At 53.3% G+C, this 26,497-nt stretch overlaps 2 protein-coding genes across 5 annotated transcripts in view; one reads left to right on the forward strand and one right to left on the reverse strand.

Moving 5' to 3' along the window:
• Positions 1–112: 112 nt before the first annotated feature.
• On the forward strand, positions 113–4,049 carry MSTO1 (misato mitochondrial distribution and morphology regulator 1). Its single transcript, XM_040087963.1, has 14 exons — positions 113–187; positions 537–660; positions 735–789; positions 859–934; positions 1,017–1,065; positions 1,312–1,411; positions 1,515–1,632; positions 1,723–1,857; positions 1,961–2,113; positions 2,644–2,775; positions 2,861–3,045; positions 3,238–3,336; positions 3,417–3,535; positions 3,753–4,049. The coding sequence occupies exons 1-14, from the start codon at positions 113–115 to the stop codon at positions 3,974–3,976; spliced, it is 1,644 nt and encodes a 547-aa protein (XP_039943897.1). The 3' UTR covers positions 3,977–4,049.
• Positions 4,050–4,076: 27 nt separating this feature from the next.
• Positions 4,077–26,497, reverse strand: part of LOC120764148 (GON-4-like protein) — a 33,783-nt gene continuing 11,362 nt past the window's right edge. For 3 of the 4 annotated variants that reach the window (XM_040087951.2, XM_040087952.2, XM_040087949.2), the window contains 20 exons: positions 25,974–26,014; positions 24,960–25,063; positions 22,344–22,542; positions 20,720–20,806; positions 20,101–20,272; positions 18,458–18,602; positions 18,152–18,302; positions 17,525–17,641; positions 15,347–17,029; positions 14,496–14,742; positions 12,523–12,704; positions 11,701–11,898; positions 11,036–11,179; positions 10,338–10,481; positions 9,980–10,099; positions 8,227–8,340; positions 7,551–7,758; positions 6,020–6,728; positions 5,560–5,662; positions 4,077–5,012 (listed from right to left, as the gene is read on the reverse strand). In XM_040087951.2, coding sequence (XP_039943885.1) covers positions 4,863–5,012; positions 5,560–5,662; positions 6,020–6,728; positions 7,551–7,758; positions 8,227–8,340; positions 9,980–10,099; positions 10,338–10,481; positions 11,036–11,179; positions 11,701–11,898; positions 12,523–12,704; positions 14,496–14,742; positions 15,347–17,029; positions 17,525–17,641; positions 18,152–18,302; positions 18,458–18,602; positions 20,101–20,272; positions 20,720–20,806; positions 22,344–22,542; positions 24,960–25,063; positions 25,974–26,014 — 5,018 coding nt within the window. In that variant the 3' untranslated portion in view covers positions 4,077–4,862. The remainder of the gene's footprint in view (positions 5,013–5,559; positions 5,663–6,019; positions 6,729–7,550; positions 7,759–8,226; positions 8,341–9,979; positions 10,100–10,337; positions 10,482–11,035; positions 11,180–11,700; positions 11,899–12,522; positions 12,705–14,495; positions 14,743–15,346; positions 17,030–17,524; positions 17,642–18,151; positions 18,303–18,457; positions 18,603–20,100; positions 20,273–20,719; positions 20,807–22,343; positions 22,543–24,959; positions 25,064–25,973; positions 26,015–26,497) is intronic. The other variant, XM_040087948.2, reaches the window with a different exon arrangement.

Consider the following 26,497-nt stretch of genomic DNA (forward strand, 5'->3'; position numbering starts at 1 on the left):
TCTTTTTCCCGTGTTTTCTTCCCGTGTCTGTACCCGCGGCCCGGCCCCGCTCGTGTCCCCGCCCGTCCGGGGCGGGTCCGGCCGTGACGCGCTCCCGGTTCCTGCGGCGGCGATGCCGGGGGAGGCGGTCACGCTGCAGCTCGGGCACTACTCGGGCTGCGTGGGCGCGCACTGGTGGGGGCTGCAGGTGCGGGGACGGGCTGCGGGACCGGAGCGGGCTCGGGCCGGGGCCGGGGCCGGCTCTGAGCTCTCCTTTCCCCCGTTCCCCGCAGGGCCGGGCCCGGCTCTGATCTCTCCTCTCCCCCGTTCCCCTCAGGGCCGGGCCCGGCTCTGAGCTCTCCTTTCCCCCGTTCCCCTCAGGGCCGGGCCCGGCTCTGAGCTCTCCTTTCCCCCGTTCCCCTCAGGGCCGGGGCTGGCTCTGATCTCTCCTTTCCCCCGTTCCCCGCGGGGCCGGGGCCGGCTCTGAGCTCTCCTTTCCCCCGTTCCCCTCAGGGCCGGGGCCGGCTCTGAGCTCTCCTTTCCCCCGTTCCCCTCAGGCCGCCTCGCTGCGCGGTGCCCCCGAGCCCGGCGAGCTCCGCCCGGCCGCGCTGCTCCGCTTCGGGCCGGGCCCGGGCGGCCCCGAGACCCCGGCGCCGCGGCTGGTGGCGCTGGAGCTGAAAGGTACCGCGGGACGGGCGGGCTCGGGAGGCTCCGCCGCTACCGGCGGCCCCGCCGTCACCGGGCTGTCTTTGCAGGCGGCGTGGGCTCGCTGGGAGCCGATGGAGCGGGCACGGAGCCGCCGGTGAGCTGGTGAGTGCGGGGCTCTGCGCGGGCGGGACGGGGCCGGGCCGCCGCAGCTGCCGCCGCTTTGTGTCGCAGGGACGGGGCCGTGGCCGATTACCGGGACCGAGCCCCGGCCGGGGGCCGCTCGCCGCGGGACACCGGGAGCCGCAGGGTGAGCGCGGCCGCGGGTCCCGGCCCGGGACGCGAGCGGGGGACGAGGGGAAGCGCCCCGGTAACCGGGATTGTTCCCCTAGGGAGACGCCGCCGGGGACGGGAAGGGGAATCCCGGCGCTGCCAGGACAGGTTTGTGCGCGGGTCGGTGCGGGTCGGGTTCCTTCGCTGGGGTGAGAGTTCCAGAAAGGCAGAATTCCCCGGTCCCTGCTGTGGGACAACGTGCTACTGAACAAGGAGAAGGGAAACGATGGGATAAGAGAGCTGGGGCAGAGCAGAAAATGGGCTGAAACACTGGGCAAGTTAAAAACGCGGTTTCTGCATTCACGGGGATGCTCAGAGCTGAAAGGACCTTTGCTGTCCCCTGTCTCCCTGCAGGGGCCCAGGACGCTCCCTCCGTGCGGCTCTGGTCCGATTACCTCAACGTGCACCTGCACCCCAAGAGCGTCTACGTGATCCGGCAGTACCTGCATGATGGGTACGGCCCGGGGCCTGGCCCAGAACCCAAAACACGAGCTGAGTTTTGCCTTCAAGGATGAATAAAAGGGATTAAATAACCCCTCTTTACCTTTTTCCTTTAGGGACTGTGGTTGTCTCGAAGCCTTTGGGCAAGGTGAAAGTCTCCTGCAGGACCCTGCCTGCATCGAGGAGTTGGAAGATCGGCTGCACTTCTATGTTGAGGAGTGTGATTACCTTCAGGTTCACACCTTAGCCAAGCTCCCTTCGCTTCCAAGAAACTTTCTGCTCCAGGTGAAGCAGAATCTGAGACGCTGCCGTTGTTTCCCGCAGGGGTTTCAGGTCCTCTGTGACCTTCACAATGGATTCTCTGGAGTTGGTGCCAAGGTGACAGAGCTGCTCCACGATGAGTATTCACGGAAGGGGATCCTGACCTGGGGCCTGACTCCAGTCCTGAGTACTGTGGGAGTGAGTAAACAGCAGGGAGAACCAAGAACAGGTGCCCAGCCTGGCTTTGACAGGTTCTTGTCCACTCTTTTAAATTCTAATTATTGGATTTTTTCCCCTACAGGACCCTCGGAACAGTTTTTACAGACTGATGAACACGGCCCTGGGCATTGCTCACCTCTCTCGCCACAGCTCTCTCTTCTGCCCTCTGTCACTCAGTGGGAGTTTGGGAATCAAGCCAGAAGCTCCTGTGACGTTTCCATACATAAAATACGATGTAAGTCCTGCACTGGGGTCACCCACCCTGCTTGGCTTTGAGCTCGTGCAGCTTTACCCCTCTCAAAGTGTTTCCTGCAGCGCTTGGGTGGTTTTTCATGCTGCTGTTCTGCTCAGCAGAGACCTTTTCCTGCTTTTCCCTGGGACTTAGCTGCCAGCTTTTAATTTCTGTAGTTTTCTTCCTACTTTGGAAAACATTAACACATTTCCTTGGCCGCTGTGCGTTCTGGTGGGGTGCTGCCTGCAGTGTTGGCACTGAAGAAAAGGCTTTACTACGTTTTTCTCCATGCTCAGAGTAACTCCAGCCTTGCTGGAGCCCTAAGGAGCCAAAGCAAGATAAGGAAACTGGCAGCAAAGCATTTGTTAGCAATCAGCTGGGCTGGAGCTACGGTTACCCAGCCCTGGCATAACCGTTAAACACCTCTTTCAAAAGCACAATTTACAGCCTGCTTAAGTTAAATACACAAAACTGGGTTAAGCAAGGGGTGACTGTGAGCTGCCCTGTAATTCCTGCATCTGTCTCCTCCCCAGGCATCCCTGAACTACCACAGCAGCGCCATTTTGGCAGCAGCACTCGACACCCTCACGGCTCCCTACCGGCTCTGCTCCTTCCAGGGCTCCATGCTGCACTTTGCTGACTCGCTCACCTTCTCTGGGAGGAAGGTGAGGGCAGCTTCCAGCTGTGCTGCAGCTGTTCTGCACAGCTCCAGTGCCAGGAGCGTGCTCCAAACTCCGTCCCCGACTCCAGGTCGTGGCTGCATGGGCGGCTCTTCCCTTCCCTGCCTTATCTGGCTCCTCGCTGCCCGATATCTTAAGTGCCCACCAGCAGGACGTGCCCTGGAAGCTTCTGTCCTCGTGGAGGGAGCAAAAGGTCAGCTGCTGTTTTGCTCAGTCTGTTGTGCTACGAGGAACTTGCCAAGAGAAACGCAGCAGGTAAATCAGCATTGGAACTGCACTTCCTGCAGGGGATTCCTCCCTGGAGACATCAGCTCCCTGCATTCAGAGAGCCAGCTGAAGGCAGGAGCACTCTAGTGACTCAGTGCTGCTAATTTTAGAGCCAAAAAGCTAAAAAGCAGCTGAGGCAGTGATGGTTTCAGGCTGGAAAACCCCAAATTTCCTTTGCAGCAGCTGCCCGGGCCAGCCCCGGTCCTCCTTGCACAGCTGTGAGAGCCCTGAGCAGATGCTCCAGCAATTCTTGCACACCCAATTCCCAGGAGCCTGCAGGTGGGAGCAGGCAGGGGGTGCTGGGTTAGAACAGGGAACACCCGAGGGAGCTCTGGGTGACTTTGTTCATCTCCTCACAGCACATCCCACGTGCTCCAGCAGCCCTGCCACACCCGGCCTCCCTTCCCTCAGTTCTTCTCTCCTCTCCTCACCAGACGAGGCTTCCTCCTGGACAAAGCTCAGGGCAACTCCTCAGGAGGTAACAAACACCCCTCAAACTCTCCACCACAGAAATCAGGGCCTGAGAGAGGTAAAAATTAACAACAAACCCACCCAGCGTGGAGCGCTGGAGGGCACCAGCTGCGAGCGCGGAGCTGAGTCCCAGCAACGCAACCGCTCGTGGAGCGGCGCAGGGCAGGAGCTGGGGTTTTGGTGGGTGTTTGAGCCCTGCCCCGTGTGTGTGTGTGACCCTGCAGGTGTCGAGAGCATCCCCGTGCTGGCAGCGCTGCGGAGCTGCCCCGGGCTGCGCTCGCTGCTGGCGGCGCTGTGCCGGGAGCTGCGGGTGCCAAAGGCGCGGCGCTGCGGCGGCTCCGGCCTGGAACACGACGACGTCCAGGAGGCCCTGGAGGAGCTGAAGACTCTGGCCCAGTGCTATGAGACGGGGTTTGGAGCATCTGAGGATGAAGCAGACTCGGAATAACCCAACTTTTATTTACCGGGGGGGAGTGAGTGGCTGGAAGAGCGCTCCCAAAAATAAAGGGGTTTTTTTTGGAGACGGGCCAGCTGCTGCTTTCTTCTCATTTCACCTTCTTATTTCTGGCCTAAGTTCTCCAGCTGCTCCCAAGGTGTGTTGCAAAGGAGGAAAGCTGCTTTTTTGGGGGGCTGGTTTTGTAGATTTTGGTTGGGTTTTTTTTCGACTGTGCAAAGTGGATTTTCTGCGCCCGTTCAAATGAACCCACACAATAAATAGAGAATTCAGACTGTAACTATCTCACATACAAGCTCCAGAGAAGGGGCTTGACCTGGGGGGGAATTACATCACCACTTGTCCTCCTAACTGGTGCTTTTTATCAATTATGCTAATTACCTAAAACCTAGAAAATGTACTCACCCCTGGCGCAGGAGTGGGCTTTTGTGGACATCTTTCCATAACTGCTCCTGAAGGCCTTCAAATAAAGATCCCCTTTTATATTACCTTCTTACTAAAACGATCTCTAGTTTCGTTTCCAGGCTGGGAAAAAGGCAACAGTTTGTTCCACATGAAAAACTGACATTTTAGAGTACAATATTTACAGGTTCTGGTCAGAGGCTGCCGGGCCCAACCTTCACTCAGTGTCCACAAGTTCTGTTATTTCACTGCTGGAAGCTTCTCAGAGAAGTTCTGGAGAATTTTCTCACCTTACTTCCTGCCTTTGGTTTGGTACAGGCTGGAAGTGCAGCAGGAAATTGAACAAAAACAAGAAAGGAAGGTGCTGTCTCAAGTACCTGTGCAAACTTTTCTCCACAGCACCTTTCTAGCAGCAAACTGGCAAAAAAAAAAAAACCAACAAAAAACCCTCTTCTGGTGCAGTCAGTAGTTGATCAGCTCAGTCATCAGGTTCCTCCTCAGAAAGCAGAAGGTCTTTATCTGACAGCTGGTCTGTGTTACTGGTGCTGGTGGCATCCTCCTCATCTTCAGAGCTGCCGTCACAGGACGTGTGGAACAGCCTCATCAGCTCCCTGAACCTGTGGGACACCTGGAGAACAAGGGAAATCCGGGGTGACAGGTGACCCAAGAGGTGGCACGGGACTGGAATTTCGCGTTACGAAGTTCAGGGTGTTTTGTGACACACACAAAAAAAAAATCAATACCGCAAGTGTTTCATACAAGATTCGGTCACAAAGAGAAATGGAAGAGCAGTGGGTTGTTGTTTTCTCTGGGAGAACAGTTACATTCTCCAGGTAAAATCTGGCAGTTTGGGAACATTCCGAGACAAAAGCAGATCCTTTGTACAAAGAAGCAGGAGGCTGAAACCCTGAGCAGCAGCCGCTGAAACAGCTCCAGCACCAAATGTGCAGCTCAAACATCAGCGTTAACCCTGTCAGAAGGAGCGGGGCACGTGGGATTTTTTGGCACCACTAAAACAGAGCAGAGTTTGGTTTGGATTTTTTTTTTTTTTTCATTTGCAACTGAGATGATTTTTCATCAAATTGAAGTTTGGGAGTCTGATGTGACAGCAGCCTCCCCTTCCTTCCCAGCCCCTGGAGCAGGCAGCTCTCCCTCCTGCCCTCACCTCCCCTCACCTCGCTCGCTGTCTTGTTGCCCAGTTTCTGGGAGATGGCGTGGAAGGTGTCCAGGTGGGCTCCCTTCTCCTGGCAGGTGGTGAGGATGACTCTGTCAGCCTCCCTGCAAAACAAACCCCAGCCTGAAACCACTGACACACCCAAGGGCCCTCAGGCCTGTTCCCAGCTCAGCAACCCCTGAGCAAAGCTCCTTCCTTTACCCCTCCAGCCACCCTCAAGCCCATCTCTAAGCAGAGCTCCTTTAGCTTGGTTTTAAGTTTTTTGAAGGAGAAAAAAAAGATTCTTTCCCAGCCCGAACTGCCAGGAGCAGCCAGCGCTGCTCACGGGGCCGAACTGACGGACTGAGGCACGATCAAAGGGAGGGGGCAGAAATGGGGACACAAAATGAAAAAAAAAAAAAGTCCCAGTAAGAGCTGGAACCAGCGAACACAGCCAGATGCAGGAGGTCAGGCACGAGTACCTGGTCCAGAGCACAACCTTCTCCCCGGTGGAGCTGACTTTGCTGTTCTTGGCACACACGGTGGCCTCTGTCACCCTCTGCTGCTGCTGCTGCTCCTCCTCCCTGTGCCCAGGGGAGGTCCTGCCCGCTCTGGCCTCCGCCTGCAAGCTGCAGCTCGCATTCGACCTTGCTCTGCCCTCGGCAGCATCTCCAGCTCTGTCCTCCTCTGCCTCCAAAGCGCAGCTCTCGCCCGCTGTCGCTTTGCTGCTCGTTGTGCTCCAGCCCTGCTTGGCTTCAGCTCTTCCTCCCAAGGGCAAAGGTGGTGCCTCGAGTTCTTTGCCTCCTCCTGAAGCGAGAGCAGAGCCCCTGGGCTGCTCTGCTGGAGCAGAACGAAGCCCCTCGGTCTGACGGGGGCTCGGTGCACGGGGGGCTCGAGGCCCCGGGGCTGCAGCAGAGAGCAGCAGGTCCCTGCTCAGCCCCAGGGAAGCCTCTGCATTTCCTGCAGGCTGCTTTAGTCCCTCACTGCAAGGGCAGTCTTTGGTTTCTTGAGGTAGTTTTAGAGCAGCTTTCTGTAGCTGTGCCCATCTGGGGCCGGTGGCAGCCGAGTCCCTGTCCTTGGCAGCGTCCACAGCTGCATTGGAACCTTCCGGAACCTGGGCATCAGCAGGGGCAGGCTTTTCACAAGGCCCAGGTCTGCTGGAGGCCACCCTTCCTTCCAGGTGAGATCCTGCTAAGAAACCCAAACAAGGTCAGAGAAGCTGTAAGGAAAAACTCCTGGAGGCTTCATCCCCTGATTTGTAAAGAGATTTTTATTTACAGAGCCTAACGCTGCACACGAGAACGGTTTGGGAGCAGCTTTGTGATTCCACCTGTACTTCAAAAAAGAAAATCTACAGCCCATTTTCCTCACCCTGTGGGTTGCTACAACCAACAGCTGCGTGGAGTGATGAAGATTTAAAAAGTGCATTGCCCAGGGCAAAACTCTCCAGTGAAACAGCCACCGCTGCTCTTGGCACCCTGGTTACAAACCCAGACACGAGACCACATTTAAACTCCTGGATTTAACTGTGTGTTGTCCCCAAGAGCAGCAGGAGCTGAGCCCTGGCTCCAGGGATCTCCCTCGGGGTGTTTGTCCTGCCATAATTGTGTTTCTCCTTGTCTGTACCAGTCTGGAGGAAAAACAAGCACCAGAGAGATCGTTTAAAGGCAGCTCAGAGAGGCGGTGGTTGTGGAGTGCTGTGCTAAAATGGAAACTGGAAAAGAACCACGGACTGGGGACTGGAGCAGCATCCTGGCAAGAGAAGCTTAAACGGAGCAATCGTTGTGGAAAGGGCAGAATATTCTCTAGGCAGGAAAGGTTTTGTTGAAGGGAATGCTGGACAGGTTTGGAGCATCCGGAGTGGAGGAACAAGAGGGGAAAAAAAAAGGGAAAAGATAACAATTAGAAGTTCTCATTAAACTCAATAAATGTGCATGAGAAAGTGCTGAACCTGTGCTCATTTGTGTGGAGAGGATTCTACAGCTGTGTGCAGAAGACAAAAGTTTCACACACCTGGAGACAGAGAGTCCACTTTCCTAGAGACAGCTCTTGTTCTGCTCTGGACGTCCTCTCCCTCCTCTCTGCTCTCCAGGCTTTCTTCTCCAGGTTCTTTGGACGTTCCAGGATCCTTCCCTTCTGGCTGGGGACTCGACTCTCGCTGAGCAAGGCTGGCAGGCAGCTCTTGAGAATCTTTGTTTTTGTAGAATTTGGTTTCGCACACCTGCAAACCAACCCAGGGGCACAATCACACACGTGGGGTCTGGCCACGGCCTTCCCTCCCCAGGCATTCCTGGCCCTGCCAAAGGCTTCACTTTGGCATTGTGTTTGCTTTAGAAATATGAATATTATTATAATTATTATTATAATTATTATTATGAACAGGCATGGATCTTTTCACATAGTGACCACGCCAGCATCTTCCACTTAAAAAAAACCCCTTATTCTTAACCCAGAAGAACATAAGAAATGACATCATTCAGCAGAGCAAGGAGGGGCAGTAGGAAGTGAGGAGCAGAGCGGTGGGACAGGGCCAGGCAGGTGCAGCCAGAGCTCCAGACAGGGAGGCACCACTGCTTTGATTCCCTTCCTCAGCCCATTTTTTGGGAGACAGGAGGCCCCAGGATGATCCCAGAAAGGAGACCTGGCAGGACTCCACTGCCCCCTGAGCACTCCGGGCCCCTCCACTGACCTTACTGCCACAATGGCTGCAGCTCCTCCTTTTGCTTTTCTTTAGCTTGAGATCGCTACTCCCTTCATGGCAGGAACACGAACATTCCTTCATCCCGTCCACCCACTCGACCTCCTGCAAACAGACAGACTCCAGCTGACAGACAGACAGACTCCAGCTGACAGACAGACAGACTCCAGCTGACAGACAGACAGACTCCAGCTGACAGACAGACAGACTCCAGCTGACAGACAGACAACACTCCAGCTGACAGACAGACAGACTCCAGCTGACAGACAGACAACACTCCAGCTGACAGACAGACAGACTCCAGCTGACAGACAGACAGACTCCAGCTGACAGACAGACAGACTCCAGCTGACAGACTCCAGCCGACAGACAGACAACACTCCAGCTGACAGACAGACTCCAGCTGACAGACAGACAACACTCCAGCTGACAGACTCCAGCCGACAGACAGACAACACTCCAGCTGACAGGCAGACAACACTCCAGCTGACAGACAGACAGACTCCAGCTGACAGACAGACAGACTCCAGCTGACAGACAGACAGACTCCAGCTGACAGACAGACAACACTCCAGCTGACAGACAGACAGACTCCAGCTGACAGACAGACAGACCAGACTCCAGCTGACAGACAGACACACTCCAGCTGACAGACAGACTCCAGCTGACAGACAGACAACACTCCAGCTGACAGACAGACAGACTCCAGCTGACAGACAGACAGACAGACTCCAGCTGACAGACAGACAGACTCCAGCTGACAGACAGACACACTCCAGCTGACAGACAGACAACACTCCAGCTGACAGACAGACAACACTCCAGCTGACAGACAGACAGACTCCAGCTGACAGACAGACAGACTCCAGCTGACAGACAGACTCCAGCTGACAGACAGACAGACTCCAGCTGACAGACAGACTCCAGCTGACAGACAGACAGACTCCAGCTGACAGACAGACAACGCTCCAGCTGACAGACAGACAGACAGACTCCAGCTGACAGACAGACAGACTCCAGCTGACAGACAGACAGACTCCAGCTGACAGACAGACAACACTCCAGCTGACAGACAGACAACACTCCAGCTGACAGACAGACAGACTCCAGCTGACAGACAGACAACACTCCAGCTGACAGACAGACTCCAGCTGACAGACAGACAACACTCCAGCTGACAGACAGACAACACTCCAGCTGACAGACAGACAACACTCCAGCTGACAGACAGACAGACAACACTCCAGCTGACAGACAGACAACACTCCAGCTGACAGACAGACAGACAACACTCCAGCTGACAGACAGACAACACTCCAGCTGACAGACAGACAACACTCCAGCTGACAGACAGACAGACTCCAGCTGACAGACTCCAGCTGACAGACAGACAACACTCCAGCTGACAGACAGACAGACAACACTCCAGCTGACAGACAGACAAGACTCCAGCTGACAGACAGACAGACTCCAGCTGACAGACAGACAGACTCCAGCTGACAGACAGACCAGACTCCAGCTGACAGACAGACAGACTCCAGCTGACAGACAGACACGGAACAGGGGCCAGGGCGCTGCGACGCCCGCAGAGAACTGAAGCGATGATGGCGAGCAAAGCACAACAGTAACGTCCCCATCCCGTTTCCTCCAGCTCTGTGAGGTTGCTGCCACGTCTCTCAGCCACACAATTTATTTATCCCCGTGCATTTGCTCGGAGAAACACCAGGGAGTTTCCCAGGCCCACCTTGTCGGGGTGTTGGCCTCCGATCTCTTTGCGCCTCTTGTTTCTGGTGGCTCCGTGAATCTTGGGCGGCTCGTCCTCCTCTTCTACATCTGGCAGAGACACCTCTTCAAACCCGTCAAACTACAGCAAAACAAACACCAGCTGCTCTCAGGTGGTCAAGTTTTGTTCTCCCCAGAAAACAAACAAAAAAAAAACTGTTCAAAAATTTCAAGAGTTTGCTTCAGTCCACCAGCAGCTGTCCCACCCCACTGCTTTCCTCTCTCTGGAACTGCACCCTCTTAACTGAGTTCTTCCAGTTCGAACAGGATTCTTATCTCTGCTTTTATCATTTCTGGTTTTAGGGAAATGATTCCTCCACCTCATATTCCTTCTCTTCCGTCCAGTTGATCTCCTCAAAATCTCCCATGCGGCTGGCTGAGGGCCGGAGGTGATCAAAGAAAACAGAGAACTCGTCCTGCAGGTGGTCATGGCCCTTCAACAGCTGCCACATCTGGGTCTTCAGCTGGAAGATAAAAACCCAGAGAAAACGAGTCTCATTCCACATCATCTCATCGCCCTCTGAAGGATTCTCAGAGCCAGGGGAGCACCAGGGTTTGTTACAGCTCCAGTCTGGAAGTTGCTGCTTGCATGGGAACAACTCCCTGGATATTCTGAGATCATTCCACACTCAGCTGTTGAATTAGCCTGGAAATATTCCTGCAGAATTCCAGGCAGACTCTGCAGATGACACTAAGCCTCAAGTGCAAGGTGATAAAGGCAAGGTGGAGGTGGGAGCGAGGAAAGGCAGCTCCAATTCCCCTCGAATCCACGGCCAGGATGGATGGAAACTGGAGAAACCTGAGCCAGTGGGAGGTGTCCCTGCCCGTGGCAGGGGGTGGAATGAGATGGCCTTTAAGGTCCTTCCCAACCCAAATCATTTTGTGACTCCCTGAATTCCAGCTGTACCCTCAAAAGGGAGAACGTGCTGGGCCAAGTCCTGCGGTGCGCAGGAGCAGCCCAGGGACAGGGAATCAGGCCGGCTGCACTCAGACTGGGAGCAAAGGGCTCCCTGGTTACCTCTGCGATCTCCTGGGGCAGACACTCTGCACAGCTCTGCAGGACTTTGATGATCTTCTGGTGGTGGGCAGGATTTTCAGCAAAGCAGATCTCCAGCTGCCGGAGGAACTTGCGGCTCTTTTCAAAGGCTTGCTGCTCCTCAAACTGGCCAAAAGAGGAAGATTCACCCTCAAGCATCTGGAATTGACTTAAACAAGCTGTAAAATTCCTCTGCCCTGGTCTTTGTTTTCCTTTGCATTGATGCCCTCCACAAAAGTGGGAATAGGCAGAGGAAGAGAAACGCCAATTTGTATAAACAATACCAACACGAGCCATAAAGTTTGGCTTTGCACATAAGACAGGGAAAACTCCAGAAAGAATTGAACAGGTGAAACTCTCTGCGCTACAAAGGAAGGCACATTTGGAGACAGGAACTGCTGTTTGCTGCACCTGCACTTTGTCTCTGCGCTCAGAGCTGATGCAAGTGGGAAAGGCTGATCCTCCCCAGCCACACTGAGCAGATTTACAAACAACACCAAACTTTCCAATTCTGATTTACAAAAGCAGCAAGGCAAGCGATTTACCAGCTGTTTGCCTTTCTCGCCCTAGGAAGAACTCTTTATCCTTTCACCCCCACAAGGTTTGACGCTGCTTAAAATCTGGCCTCCTCCTTCCACTCCACCTACCAGCCCACACTCCAAAGCTTGCTCTGGCAAAAGAAAGGCAGCAAAATCCGTCAGCAGCTGCGGCCAGTCGTGCAGCAGCTTCTGCAGGGTGGTGTAGAGATCGACGGCAGTCCGTTTGTCCGCGCTGATCTCAAACTCGTAGATAACGCGCAGGAAGTCTTCGTACTTCCCCGGGATGTGCTGCAGGGTCTCACGGACCTGGGGGAGCAACAGGGCTCGGTAACGTCCAGGAGGAAAAACAAGTTCATCACTGAGCATTTTGTGTTGGAAGGGATCTTGAAGGTCAGCTCGTTCCAACCCCTTGCCAGGGGCAGCGACACCTTCCACCACCCCAGGGCTGCTCCAAGCCCTGGGCACCTCCAGCTTCCCCAGGCACCCTGTGCCAGGGCCTCCCCACCCTCACAGGGAGGAACTTCTCCCTAAATTCCTGTAATTGAGTAATTGTTGATCTCCTCCACTCTGAAGCTACACAGTGCTTGCAATTCTGTTGAAGTCTCTTCCTTGAAGATCCATCTAAACTGCTCATGAGAGAAGAGATCCCAGTTCAGACTGGGAAGATCAGGAATTCAGAAGTGGACTGAGCGCAGCATCCCCAGCCCCTGACTCCTTCACTTCCAGCTCCCTCACTCAGGACAGAGGAAGGAGGAGCAAGAGCAAAAGCACAAAAACTCTCAGCTCAAGAAAGGGCCAGCACCATGGGAAGTGCACCACACGTGGGGCATAGGCAGAAATAACTCCACCCCAGCCAGAACCGAGTTCTGTGCTCAGTTCTGGGCTAGAGAACCCCAAATCTCCCACACCCCTGCTCCTGGGCTGCCTCACCCTGGTCAGGTAGGCCTGGGCAAAGGCCAGGTCCTTCTGCTCCCGCAGGGGATCCCTCTCCAGGATGTCCTCGTCGTACAACAGCAGCAGCTTGGAGGTGTCTTTGCTGGCCCGAGCCCGGCCCCGCTTGCTCCTGGTTCTGTGGGAGCTCCTGCTCTTCCCGGGGGCTTTCAGGTTCTCTCCTGTGGAGGAGCACAAGGGTCAGCTGGTGGCAGAGGCACCCCACGGCTCTGCCAGGGCAATATTCCAACAGAAAAGCAGCTTTCGGAGTCAGCTCCTGTCTGTGCTCCCTGGAAGTGTAGGAGAAATACACTTCCCATGAGTCACGCTGGCCAAAATCCTAAATTTGCTGGTTGTTTCCACAGCATCTGACAGGACAAATCTCTTGAGTGACCACAAACACGGGTCCATCCCAGCTTTTCTTGGAAGTAAAAAATCCTGCACACCAGGGCAGAACAACCACGAGGGGAACAGAGGCACAACGCGAGCCCCAGAGCTGGCGGTTAACTCTGCAAATTTCAGCTTATCATTTACATAATAGTTAAAATCACAGATAAATACCTGCTGCCACACAAAGGGGAATGAAATAGAGGGGTTACATCCAGATTTTTGTGGCTTTAGGATTAGGAATGTGTTGATCTAATGGGCTGAGGTCCTGTCCTCAAAGTTCACTGCTCAAGTTCATTGACCACTTGCTGGACTTTGCTTCATTTCCTTTTCTCCAACATGATCTTGTCAGACCAAATCCAACTTAGCAAAGATTTGATTACTTAATATTGTTCTTCTACAGGTACGAGGAATTAGCTGAAACAAACCATAAACCTGTCTGCGAATTTCTGAGGCACTAAAGACCCTTGGCTCACGTGCAAGAGAGCTGTGACAGGGTCCCAAAGTTGTATTTCCAGCAGGAAAGCAAAACTTGGCTCAGACACATCTGTGAAATTAAACCCGGACAGGATCCCAGCTGTTTTGTTTTCCCTGCAGAGAGCAGCTCCAGTTCCCCACCGTGTCCAAATGAAACCTTAAAGAACTCAACTGATGGCATCCAAACCCCACAGCACTCACCTGCTGCCATCCAAATACCCCACAGCTCTCACCTGCTGCCATCCCAAACCCCACAGCTCTCACCTGCTGGCACCCAAATACCCCACAGCTCTCACCTGCTGCCATCCCAAACCCCACAGCTCTCACCTGCTGCCATCCCAAACCCCACAGCTCTCACCTGCTGCCATCCCAAACCCCACAGCTCTCACCTGCTGCCATCCCAAACCCCACAGCTCTCACCTGCTGGCACCCAAATACCCCACAGCTCTCACCTGCTGCCATCCCAAACCCCACAGCTCTCACCTGCTGGCACCCAAATACCCCACAGCTCTCACCTGCTGCCATCCCAAACCCCACAGCTCTCACCTGCTGCCATCCAAATACCCCACAGCTCTCACCTGCTGCCATCCAAATACCCCACAGCACTCACCTGCTGCCATCCAAATACCCCACAGCTCTCACCTGCTGCCATCCCAAACCCCACAGCTCTCACCTGCTGCCATCCCAAACCCCACAACTCTCACCTGCTGGCACCCAAATACCCCACAGCTCTCACCTGCTGCCATCCCAAACCCCACAGCTCTCACCTGCTGCCATCCCAAACCCCACAGCTCTCACCTGCTGCCATCCCAAACCCCACAGCACTCACCTGCTGCCATCCCAAACCCCACAGCTCTCACCTGCTGCCATCCCAAACCCCACAGCTCTCACCTGCTGCCATCAAATACCCCACAGCTCTCACCTGCTGCCATCCAAATACCCCACAGCTCTCACCTGCTGCCATCCCAAACCCCACAGCTCTCACCTGCTGCCATCCCAAACCCCACAGCTCTCACCTGCTGCCATCCCAAACCCCACAGCTCTCACCTGCTGCCATCCCAAACCCCACAGCTCTCACCTGCTGCCATCCCAAACCCCACAGCACTCACCTGCTGCCATCCTGTGGGTTTCCACCTGTGGGGAAGCTGCCTTGGCCATCGTGAAGGCAGATTTAGGCTCCTCTGATGTATCTCCACACATTTCATCATCTTTCTGTGAGCTCTCTATTCCTTCCCCTTCCTCCTCCTCCTCTTCCTCAGGCTCAGAGTTCTCTTCCTGGGAATTCTCTTCTTCAGAATCTCCTTCTTGGCTTAAACGTCTCTCTGTTGCAAGCCAAGTCAGTTTTTCCATTGTCTCCTTTGAAAACGATTAATAACAAAAAAAATCACATTGTTTTATTTTATTGTTTGGTTTAATATCAACTCAGCAGCTTCCTCACTGCATCGTGACTCCAACAGCCAATTTCACAGATCAGCACCTGCCCAACTGAAGGATTCTGCTAAGGAACAAAATTCAAACCCCTCCAGAGCTGCCTAAAATTGTACCGTGCAAAATTAAATTCCAGTATCTGCCATTCAGCAGATTAAGCCTTAAATTAAAAGGGATTCCTTAATGATTCCTTAATGATCATCTCAGCTCTTAGAGGCTTGCTGGAATTGTGACCTGGAAAGTCATTTTTACTTAAAATTACTTCTCAGAGAGCAGCCTCAATGAGGAGCCCTTGCAGCTCAGCAGAGTTTAATTCTGCATATTTGCAATATATTCCCTCAGCCTGGGCTTAAAAATCTGCCCAGGGAAACCCAAAACCGGTGTCCAATTTTTCAGTGACCAGCACAATGCCAGGCTGTCAGTTACCAGCCCACCTTCCCAGCGGGATTCCCAGTGGGATTTGGCCCTGACCCCACAGAATCTTTCAGGACACCACCAGTTGCCTTTAAGGGTTTTAAAGTTTTGTCCTTACCTGCAGTTCTGGCACTGACAGAATAGATTCTTCCGAGGCTGATGACATCTCCTCATCCTCATCTTGTGTAAAATCATCGAAGTCATCTTCTTCTTCTTCTTCCTGCCCTTCCCTCTCTCCTGCGGCCTCGGGGCCGGCCGGCGTCCCCACGGACTGACCATCAATGCTGGACGAGTCCTCCGGTCTTCCCGGGGGGCTGCTGAACTCTGCCTCCCCCTCTGCTGGGTAAGGGAGGTTTTTTGGGGAGTCACTGCTGGCTGGAGGCCCGGGAGCCCCCCCTGCCTCCCCCTGGGGAGGGGACAGAGCCTGGCGCTCCTCCTCTCCCTTCTCCTGGCAGGGAACGTGCTCCTTCTTGGGCTCGTCCCCACAGGAACACGCCGCCTCCATGTTCAGCTCCTGGCCGAGGCCCAGCATGAACTCCTCCTTCCCTTCAGCGCCCAGGAGATCCCTCCTCTGCGCCAGGTTCGCTTCTCTGGGGGCATCGCTCGAATCTTCCGACTCCATTTTCACCGATTCCTCGGCATCTTCTAAGCGAGGCAAGAGCTCCACGGGCAACGGCTCCGACGCGTTCCCGTCTGCCTCTGGCGCTGCCCAGCTGCAGCAGTCGCCCTTGCTGCCCTTGTCCTGAGCGCCCTCGTGGCAAGCAGCGGAGTTCGTGCCACCCTCCTCCTCGGGGGACCCGGCGGAGCAGGGAACCAAGAGCTCCGGGGGCTCCGCCTTGGGCTCGGCCGCGGGAAAAGCGCCGGGAGCGGGGACCAGCGTCAGCTGCTCCTCCCCTTCCCCCGCAGCAGGCGCAGCCAGACCCACGGCGTTGGGAGAGACAATCAGGGACGGGATGGAGGAGGTCACCAGCGGCTGATTTAACGGGAACGGCGACGGATTCACCAGCAGCGTGGTGACCGGGATGGCCCGAGCGCCCCGGCCCACGGCGGCGTTGAGGGGCTGGATCACGTTGCAGCCGTTGCCGATGTTGACCACCTTCACCGTGGCGGCAGGCACGGTCAGGATCACGGGCGAGGGCTGGATCAGAGGGGGAGGTTTTATCGGAGGCGCGGCCCTCGTCCCTTTTTTCCTCTGGTAGCTCTTACGCGCCCGAGGTTTGCGCGTTTTCGTCCCGGCCAAGGGCGGCAGCAGCAGCTTGGGCTGGAAAGTCACCGGCTCTGAGGACACCAGAGCTGATGGCACGGCAGCTGGGAAGGTTTGTCTGGAGTCTGCGTGGGCAGCGGGGAGCACGCTCTGGAATTCCAAGCCGTCCCCGGCTCCCAGCACGGCTGGGACGCTCAGGGGCTGCAGCCCCGGCACGACGGGCGCCGGCTGGATGGGCCGAGGCGCCTGGACACGGACCTTGCTCGGGGGAGCCTCAGACTGCGAGAGCCGCGCGGTTTTCTGCGCGTTGGCAGGGCTGGAGCTGGGCTGCTGACAGAAACTGGTGCGGACCACGACGGGCTTCTGAGCCGGAGACTTCTGCCTCCTCCAGGGCCTCCTGGAGAACCGGTTGCCCAAAGGTTTCAGGGTGAGCACGAGCCCCTTGGGCATCAGCAGAGGGTATTTGTCGTCACGTTCCCTGTCTGAAGTTTCCTTTTGTGTCCCCAAAAAGGCAGATTCTGCAGCAGGTGCAGCCGGTGTCTCCTTGGCATCTTCTGCCAGCTGCTTCAATTCCTCCTGGATGGAGGGCAAGCTTGCCTGAAGGGAACAAGAATTCCTTGGAATTTATTATTTATAGGCTATGCCTGTGTTCCTGCCTTCACACAGCAGCACAGAAGGCCACAGACGGCAACCTGCTTCTACAAAGGTTTTATTTCCTTTATATTGCTGCTTGTTACTTAATAGTACTTTAAATTCAAGAGTTGCACCGCAAAGCCTTTAGGAGACTCTGAGATCCTGAGAAAAACAAGACTGAAGTGCTTTATAAAGGCTGCTTCGGTAAAAACGAGATTTTGTGGGAAGGAAACTTCCCTGTGTGACAGGGAGTGATCAAGAGAACTGGATTTTATGGCACCTGAGTCCAGTTGTTCCCTTGGGCACAATCCTCCCTCAATGACTCACAGGCGTGGGGTCTCCGCGCTCCCAAAACCAGCCCACAAGGAAAATCCACACGAAAACCCGAGTAAAACCCACAAGAAACGAACCAAACAACAACTCCCCACCCAAGCCTGGGTGCAGAGCAGCAGGAAATACCTTCAACCAGAAGGGCAGGCGATGCTCCTCCCTCTCCACGGGCGCCTTCCACTCGTGGGGCTGGATTTCCTCACAGCACTTCACCAGCACAGGCAGCTGCTTTGTCTTCTTGTAGTACTGTGGGGACAGGGGACAAGGCCAGACAAAGTCAGGTCACCTGCCCAGGCGCTGCTGGGGTGGAGGACTGGGCTCTGTGAAAGTGTTCATGTGAATAAAGCAGTTCTTTAATACAGTTCCACCCAGAGAAACATTAAAAAATCAAAAGCCAGGGCTGAACGGGAGCTCACTGCTCTCACAGAGGTGCAGGTGTTGTTTTATGGTTTTGGTTTTTATTCTCTCCTCAGCAGCTCATGGGACAGGATTATTGCCCAGCTGGCTGCAAACAGCATTTCTCTAAGTTTTGCTACCCAAAAAGTCACTTGTATGAATTTTTTTTGTCAGGATAACTGAGTTGTACCAGAACTATCTGTGCTCTGAAGAATCAAAACAATAAACAAAGCACTTGCCAAGTCCAGGGGCTAAGGTAAAGAAAAGCATAAATCCTCAGTGCTACCAAAAAGATGACATTTTATTTTAAGGAAGCACAAAGAGCAGCTCCAGCTCCAAAGCCCAGAAGGAGCTCCTTACCTTGATGATGTTGTCAGGGGCTCGGTTCATGTTGAGGTTCTTGATCCTCACTGTCAGCTGATGGGCAGTTTTGGTGGGCAGGAGGTACTTGCTGATCAAAGGCTTCGGAAACTCCGTCCCTTCAAAATGTTTCAGCCCTAAAGCCAACAAGCTGGAGAGGGAAAGAGGGAGGGGAGCAGACAAGAAACCTCTCAGGGAGCTGCTGGGATGTGGCACGGGTCTCCCCAAGGATTGCAACCCCCAGAAATTCTCCTTGACAAACAAATGCCATTTCCACACATTTTGTGCAGTAACTGAAGCACCTACTTGTCCTCTGCTTTGGTGAAGATGATCTTGTCCTGGTGAGAGTTTGCGCTCAAGGAACAAATTGGCAGCAGCTCGGGGTACATGAAGACTTTCCTCGTTGCCAAAATCCAGGCCACTTGCTTTGGCAAGCACGAGACTTCACTTGCTGAGACAAGAATTAACAGGTAAGGACAGCTGTGCATGTGGACGAATGTTTTTCACAACTCGCTTCTTGAAGAAGTTTCTTTTACTGTTTCTTTTACTCCTTTCGCTGCAAAACCAGACTTTATCCCCTTTTTTAGAATTTGCAGGTTCCCTAGTTTAAGTTTACATCAGCAAAAGGTAAAATTCTTTCCCTCCTTCCATCTTTTCTTTTGCTCTGTAGCAAGGAAAAGGCCAAGTGGTCACTCTGAGCCACCCAGAGCATCGGGGACAGACCAGGGAGGGGGGACATGAGCCCAGGATGTGGGGGGGACACCAGCCCAGGATGGGGGGGACACCAGCCCAGGATGGAGGGGGGACACCAGCCCAGGGAGAGGGGACACCAGCCCAGGGAGAGGGGACACCAGCCCAGGATGGAGAGGGGACACCAGCCCAGGATGGAGGGGGGACACCAGCCCAGGATGGAGAGGGGACACCAGCCCAGGATGGAGAGGGGACACCAGCCCAGGATGGAGAGGGGACACCAGCCCAGGATGGAGGGGACACCAGCCCAGGATGGAGAGGGGACACCAGCCCAGGATGGAGAGGGGACACCAGCCCAGGATGGAGAGGTGACACCAGCCCAGGATGGAGAGGGGACACCAGCCCAGGATGGAGAGGGGACACCAGCCCAGGATGGAGAGGGGACACCAGCCCAGGATGGAGAGGGGACACCAGCCCAGGGAGAGGGGACACCAGCCCAGGGAGAGGGGACACCAGCCCAGGATGGGGGGGACACCAGCCCAGGATGCGGGGGGACACCAGCCCAGGATGGAGAGGGGACACCAGCCCAGGATGGAGAGGGGACACCAGCCCAGGATGGAGGGGACACCGGACCAGGATGGAGGGGACACCGGACCAGGATGGAGGGGACACCGGACCAGGATGGAGGGGACACCGGACCAGGATGGAGGGGACACCGGACCAGGATGGAGGGGACACCGGACCAGGATGGAGGGGACACCGGACCAGGGGGAGGTGACACCAGCCCAGGGAGAGGGGACACCAGCCCAGGATGGAGAGGGGACACCAGCCCAGGATGGAGAGGGGACACCAGCCCAGGATGGAGAGGGGACACCAGCCCAGGATTGGAGAGGGGACACCAGCCCAGGATTGGAGAGGGGACACCAGCCCAGGATTGGAGAGGGGACACCAGCCCAGGATGGAGAGGTGACACCAGCCCAGGGTCCCTCCCCAGGGGCAGCAGCTGCAGCTGTTCCTGTGGCTGCTCCCCCATCCAAGGAGCCAGAGCCTGGGGCTGAGCTGGGAGGGAACTGGTCTGACTGGGAGCAGCTGGGAGGGTGACTGGGGGGGTCCAGCAGGGCCCTGTTGGGTCACTGTCCCAGCAGTGACAACCTGGGGGACCCCAGAGCTGCTCCAGGAGGGTCAAACCGGGAATTTCCTTCAACACGTGGAATAAACTGTCCCTGCCAATGCTTCCCCCACCCTGTCCCCTCACTCACCATTCTTCTTCACAACTTTCCGAGGGCTCCAGTCCACTGGGACCTGGGCATGGAAGTCCTCGATGAGCTGCAGGGCCCCCTGCAAGTTGCAGGGCTGGAACATGGTCTGGAATTTGGGGTCCAGGGGCACCCGCAGCAGGGTGGAGCTGTGGGCGAAGCTCCCGAGCTCGCTCTGCAAAGTCAGGCACGGAAACGCATCAGAGAGAGCCCTTCAAGGGCACGGCAGAGAACAGACAGAAGGTGAAAAATTGCCTTCAAAGTCTTAATTTGGGGCGTTACAAATCCAGGGAGAGAGGATTTTCTGTGAGGGTGGGGAGGCCCTGGCACAGGGTGCCCAGAGAGCTGTGGATTCCTCATCCCTGGCAGTGCCCAAGGCCAGGTTGGGCAGGGTTTGGAGTGTCCCTGACCGCGGCAGGGGTGGCACTGGATGGGATTTAAGGTCCCTGCCCACCCAAACAACACTGGCACTCCATGACTTTTATTTTTTTCAATCCCTGCCCTTTCCAGAACCTTCGTTCTCAGTTTAATGGGATCCATGAAATAAATTAATCTCTCTAAATACGCCCAGGGAGCAGCAAGCGTTTGAACTCATGGATCTCTGATTTCAGGCACTCCTTACCAAAAACATCTGGGTGGTGCTGGCTTCTGAACTTAGATCACGGTCGAAACTTGCCAGGAGATGGATTTGAGTCAGAAGCTGAACGTGCTTGAGGAATAAAAATCAGACAAACTGTTTATTTCGGTTTATCAGAAATCCAAGAAACTGGAAAACACAATTCCAAAAGCACAAGAAGTATCTCCTGAGCACAGCAAAGATCCGACTGCAAAAAATCTGGTAAGCAAATAGGAAACTGAGGGGAAACTTTAATATCCACTGGCAGAAAGTTGATTACACAAATTTTGAGCACATCATCAGCTGAAGTCTTCAGGCAGCTTCCCAGTTTTTGTGCCAAAGTCTCATAATGACACACAAAATGTATTTCTTTCCCCCTATATAAATACATAACTGTTTCTTTAGCAACAGTGATTCCAGCTCTCAGAACTGCCCATTTCTGAATTTCTACACAGTTTTGTGTGGTGGCAGGAGATAAAAAAAAGAAGCCAAACTAGATCAAGAATAATATTCTTAGACAGTAATCGAGAAGTTGGTGAAAACGGAGTTTTGACAGAATGCAGCCAGCCAAGGCAACATCTCACACCAGAACAGATGCCAAGAAATGAGCTCTCGTTCACTCAATCCCAGCTGTGTTTCCACGTGAGATCAGGGATGTGAGTATCACCTAACGAAGCTGCAATCACGTGGAGCTTTCCCAATTAATTCCTCGAGGGAAGCAAAGCCCTGCTGTGCCCTTGGCTTCCCCTGGCCCTCACTGTGCACAGCGAACCCCCCTAGGATCAGCCCACCTCCTGTCACCCTGGTTTTTCTGAGTTTTTTTAAAGCCTTTTGGTTGTTCATAAAATGGAGTCAGACTTTTTAGCTACTGTACAATATTAGGAGCAGTTTTCGCTTTTTCCCACATATGTAACATAAACAAATCCTTTGTTTTTCATTCTCTGCCCTTTGTTTGCATATTTCTAACCTGAAAACAATTGTAACTGACGGCTGGTCTGGCCATTGGGCTGGGAGGTGATAACTCCAGAAGCCAATCCACAGCCAGACCCACAAATGTATAAAAAGTAAGAAATAAACAGGCAGAGGCTCTCTCTCTCTCTCTCTCTCAGCCTTGGGCTGGCTCGGAGGAACCTCTCTGCCCTGCGAAATCCCTCTCTCTCCATGTGATCGCTTTGCCTATCACGATCACACGCGTGTTTCCAGCGCGCAGCTGCGGAGCGCCGTTACCCTGGTTTTTCTGAGTTTCTTTATTAGCCTTTTGATTTTCATAAATGGAGTCACATCTTTTAGTTACTGTAGAATATTAGAGCAGTTTTCTACCTTTCCCACAGAAGTAATATAAACAAATCCTTTGAGTTTTTCATTCTCCGTCCTTTGTTTGCACATTTCTAACCTGAAAACAATTGTAACTGACGGCTGGTCTGGCCATTGGGCTGGGAGGTGATAACTCCAGAAGCCAATCCACAGCCAGACCCACAAATGTATAAAAAGTAAGAAATAAACAGGCAGAGGGGCTCTGGGCTTGGCTCAGCCTTGGGCTCTCTCAGAGGAACTCTCTGCCCTGCGAAAATCTCTCGTCTCCGTGTGATTGCTTTGCGTGTCCCGATCACACGCCTCCAGCACCGATTACCTGCTGCATCTGCTGCTGGAGCCTCTTTCTTTGTGCACTGTCCAGAACAAGGCTCTGCAGGGGCTTCTCATTGGGGGGCTTTGATTTTTCAGTCTCCTGGGATGCTTTGATGGAGGATTTTCTCATTCTCAGCTGCTCCAGTTGTTCCTTCACTGTCCTGTGCTGCTTGTTCAGCAAATTGGCCAGAGGCTCCTCGAACCTGGTGGAGACCAGGCAGAGGAAAATGTAATAAATGGATGATTTAATAATGATTCACGTTTTCTTGGAGCGTTTTACTCAGTACCTGGTTTGCACAGTTCAGGGATGACCATCCCTGTACTACTCAACAATAACTCCAGCTGGAAAAACCTGAGTTATTTACACATAAAAGTCTTTTAGTGCACCCCAGCACCGCTGGAGTTTTGGGATCCAATGTTCCAGCTGCTTGTTCCAGGGACACTTAAAAGCTTTTTCCACCTTTCCCAACCACCTGTGCCTCACTCACGTGTTCAGATGCTCTCCTCAGCACTCAGGAGCCAAACCACTCCAGAATCCATCATCTAATCTTTAGTTTTTACCATCAGCAAGGGCTGAACCCAAGGCATTATCAGTGGCATTTTATCACCTGGAAGGTCTCCAGAAAGACCCCACACTGCCTCAAATACTGCTATTATTTATTATTTATTAAATTATTATTTAATTTATATTTATTATATTTAAATTATTATTTATTATTATTATTTATTTTTAAAAATCAATTAATTATTACCCAGCTTTGTGCTGAGAACTCTACCAGAGATCCTACAGTAAGAGCTACTCCTGTAGCAGAAAAGAGGATGCACATGTCACCATCCTCTCAAAAACAGCTCCAACTTTATTCATTAATTCATTTTATTCATTTTACCTAATACCTAAACCCTAATCAGGGTTAATACCCCGATTTCTGCTGATCAGCTTCCCTTCTGTAACAGGCCTGAGGTCAGCTATAGAATTGTTCCACGGCACTCCTAATGCAAGGTATCATTAAAACAAAAATAAATCCAGCAAATGGATATTTTTGCCTTTAAGAATCCTGTACACAGATAAAACCAGGGAAGAAACAACTGGGAGAAGCACCCATCAAAGAAAAAAATTAATAAAACCACCCATTCTCAAAGCCAAATGCATACAAAGAAGAGAGAGCATAAAGCTGCCTGGCTTTCAGTTTGTAGCTGGTTTTAGAGCTGCTGCACTCCCCTCTGGCACTGCTCAGCCCAGAGAGAGCATCCAGAACCTCCAGCCTTTATTTTAGCTCCTTTCCCAAACAGACACAGCTCCATCTCCAGCTGATCTGCCCCATAAACAAGGAGACACCACTCATCCTGCTGCTCCTCTTCAGCCAGAGTCTGCAGCTGCTGAAACCCAGGGGAATTATTACCTAGAGAGAAATCACAGAATCCTGGAATGGTTTGGGTTGGAGGGGCCTTAAAGATCATCTAATTCCAGACACCTCCCACCATCCCAGGGTGCTCCAGCCTGGCTGTGGACACCTCCAGGGATGGAGCTGCTTCAGCTCCTTTCCTCTCCCAGCTGCTGCTATGGATAAACCAAAAAATGACAATCCCATGTCCAAACTTCACAGACATCTCATTCCCTAGGCCTCAGCTAAGGAAAATACCTCCTGGGATCGAAAAGGCCAGCACACGTCCAAGATGTTTCATTAAAAAAGGTGACACAAAAGAGCTCCTCAAGCATCTCCTGCCACCAGGGCAGCAAGGGAGCCTTGGCCTCCCCTCAGCAATGAAAATGGAAAGAAAATGATCATTTTCTGCAATGTTTTTGCACCACTCCAGCCACCAGCACAGTGCAGAGCACAAGCACGAGCAGTGGCTGCCCCTGAGGCTGGGACAAGCTTTGCACAGGTGTTGCTTTGATCCCACACACAGCAGATCCGGGGTCACTGCCCATTTCCTGGAAGAACCATCCCCTCTGTGCCACCTCCTGCTCCACTGAGCAGTGCCAGGGACAATTTCACAGGGACAGATGGTGAGAGGACACAGGGATGGTTTTAAATTAGAGGATGAGAGATTTAGATTAGATTTGGGGAAGAAATTCTTCCCTGTGAGGGTGGGCAGACCCTGGCACAGGGGGACCAGAGAAGCTGTGGCTGTCCCTGGATCCCTGGCAGTGCCCAAGGCCAGGCTGGAAAGGGTTTGGAGCAGCCTGGGGCAGTGGAAGGTGTCCCTGCCCATGGGAAGGGTGGGATGGGATGAGCTTTAAGCTCCCAAACCATTCCATGATTCTCTACAGAGCACAGAGGTTGAGGAAGCAGGAACAGAACTCCCCACTGCAGATCCTGCCTTGTTGGGGCACATTCCCACATCTCTGTTTTCACAGGGCAGCTCCAGCCTCAATGCAGCCACTCTCGCTCTTTCTGTCACTTCTTTCATGGTTTTTAATTTTCAGATGCATCACAACCAGTAAAGTCAATGGTGGCAAAGAGAAGAAAAAAAAAAAGGATCAATTTAACTGTCCAATCCCATGAAGAAAAATGGCTCAGAGCTTTCACAACAGTGGCCTGAGCTGCCAAGACAATCTCTCTCCAAAAGTAACCAGAGGCTTTTCCTCAGAAGAGATCAGGAACACAAATGCTCCTACCTGAGGGCCTGTGGGGTGTTAAAATTTGGCCGAGACTCTGTTACAACATCTTCATCTTCTGGCCCTTCATCTTCCATGTTGGAGAAGCCCATCTCGTCCTGGAACTGGCAGCAAACATGGAGCAAATCAGGAGGAGAAAGCTCAAGGAATGAATTTACCTTCGGCTAATTAAGCTCATGATGATGTTCTCAGCACACATCTTCACTTCACAAAATCCCTGCACACCCAGGAAGTCCCTGCACACCTTGACCCCAGGAAATCCCTGCACACCTTGACTTCACAAAATCCCTGCACACCTTGACTTCACAAAATCCCTGCACACCTTGACTCCAGGAAATCCCTGCACACCCTCACCCCAGGAAATCCCTGCACATCCTCACCCCAGGAAATCCCTGCACACCTTGATTTCACAAAATCCCTGCACACCCTGACTCCAGGAAATCCCTGCACACCTTGACTCCAGGAAATCCCTGCACACCTTGATTTCACAAAATCCCTGCACACCCTCACCCCAGGAAATCCCTGCACACCTTGATTTCACAAAATCCCTGCACACCCTCACCCCAGGAAATCCCTGCACACCTTGACCCCAGGAAATCCCTGCACACCCTCACCCCAGGAAATCCCTGCACACCTTGACCCCAGGAAATCCCTGCACACCCTCACCCCAGGAAATCCCTGCACACCTTGACCCCAGGAAATCCCTGCACACCTTTCCCCGAAGAAATCCCTGCACACCTTGACTTCACAAAATCCCTGCACACCTTGATTTCACAAAATCCCTGCACACCCTCACCCCAGGAAATCCCTGCACACCCTCACCCCAGAAAATCCCTGCACACCCTCACCCCAGAAAATCCCTGCAGATATTCCTTCCTGAGGCTAAAAAGGACCCAGCTCTGGCAGAGCCCCTGGCACACACCCAGCACTGAGCATTCCCAGAGCCACCCCTTCAGATCCCACGTCACATCTGACAGCTCTGTTCTTCAATGCTACACTCAGTTTGTCACTTACTGTCTCAAACAGCTCCTCCATCAGCTCGTTCACCTCCTTTTCTGCAAGTAAAATTAAAAAGAATTATGAAGATTCCTTTTCCGAGAAACACTCGGCAAGCCTGTCATAATATCAGCTCAATTAAGGAATTTCTCTCACACAGGGAAATCCTCTTCTTGCAAACAGAGGAGCAAGAAAGAAATCCCCCTGATAATTCCTTTTTTAATGCTGGGCCCAAAAAAACTTGACCTGAGATTGTTTGGATTCTAAAATATCACATAAAACCTCATTTTCATGATTAAATTTAAAGTTATGTTAATCTGCAATAAGACCTAAAGCAAGTGTGGTTTGTTGCAAAGATGGGAGAGTGATATTTTATAAAACTAAGCTGAAGAGTGGGAGGACTTAAAATTTTAATTCATTTCAATCACAAGGCAAGCATTCAAGTCTGAACTGCCTGAAGCTTTCAGGATGTATTATCACCTATTTTCAGGTTGCATTGCCACCTGAATATTGTTCTTCAGGCTGTGCTGCACCTGGGCACA

This window comes from Hirundo rustica, chromosome 29 (genome assembly GCF_015227805.2).
Source record: "Hirundo rustica isolate bHirRus1 chromosome 29, bHirRus1.pri.v3, whole genome shotgun sequence".
In the NCBI taxonomy this organism is placed as follows: domain Eukaryota; kingdom Metazoa; phylum Chordata; class Aves; order Passeriformes; family Hirundinidae; genus Hirundo; species Hirundo rustica.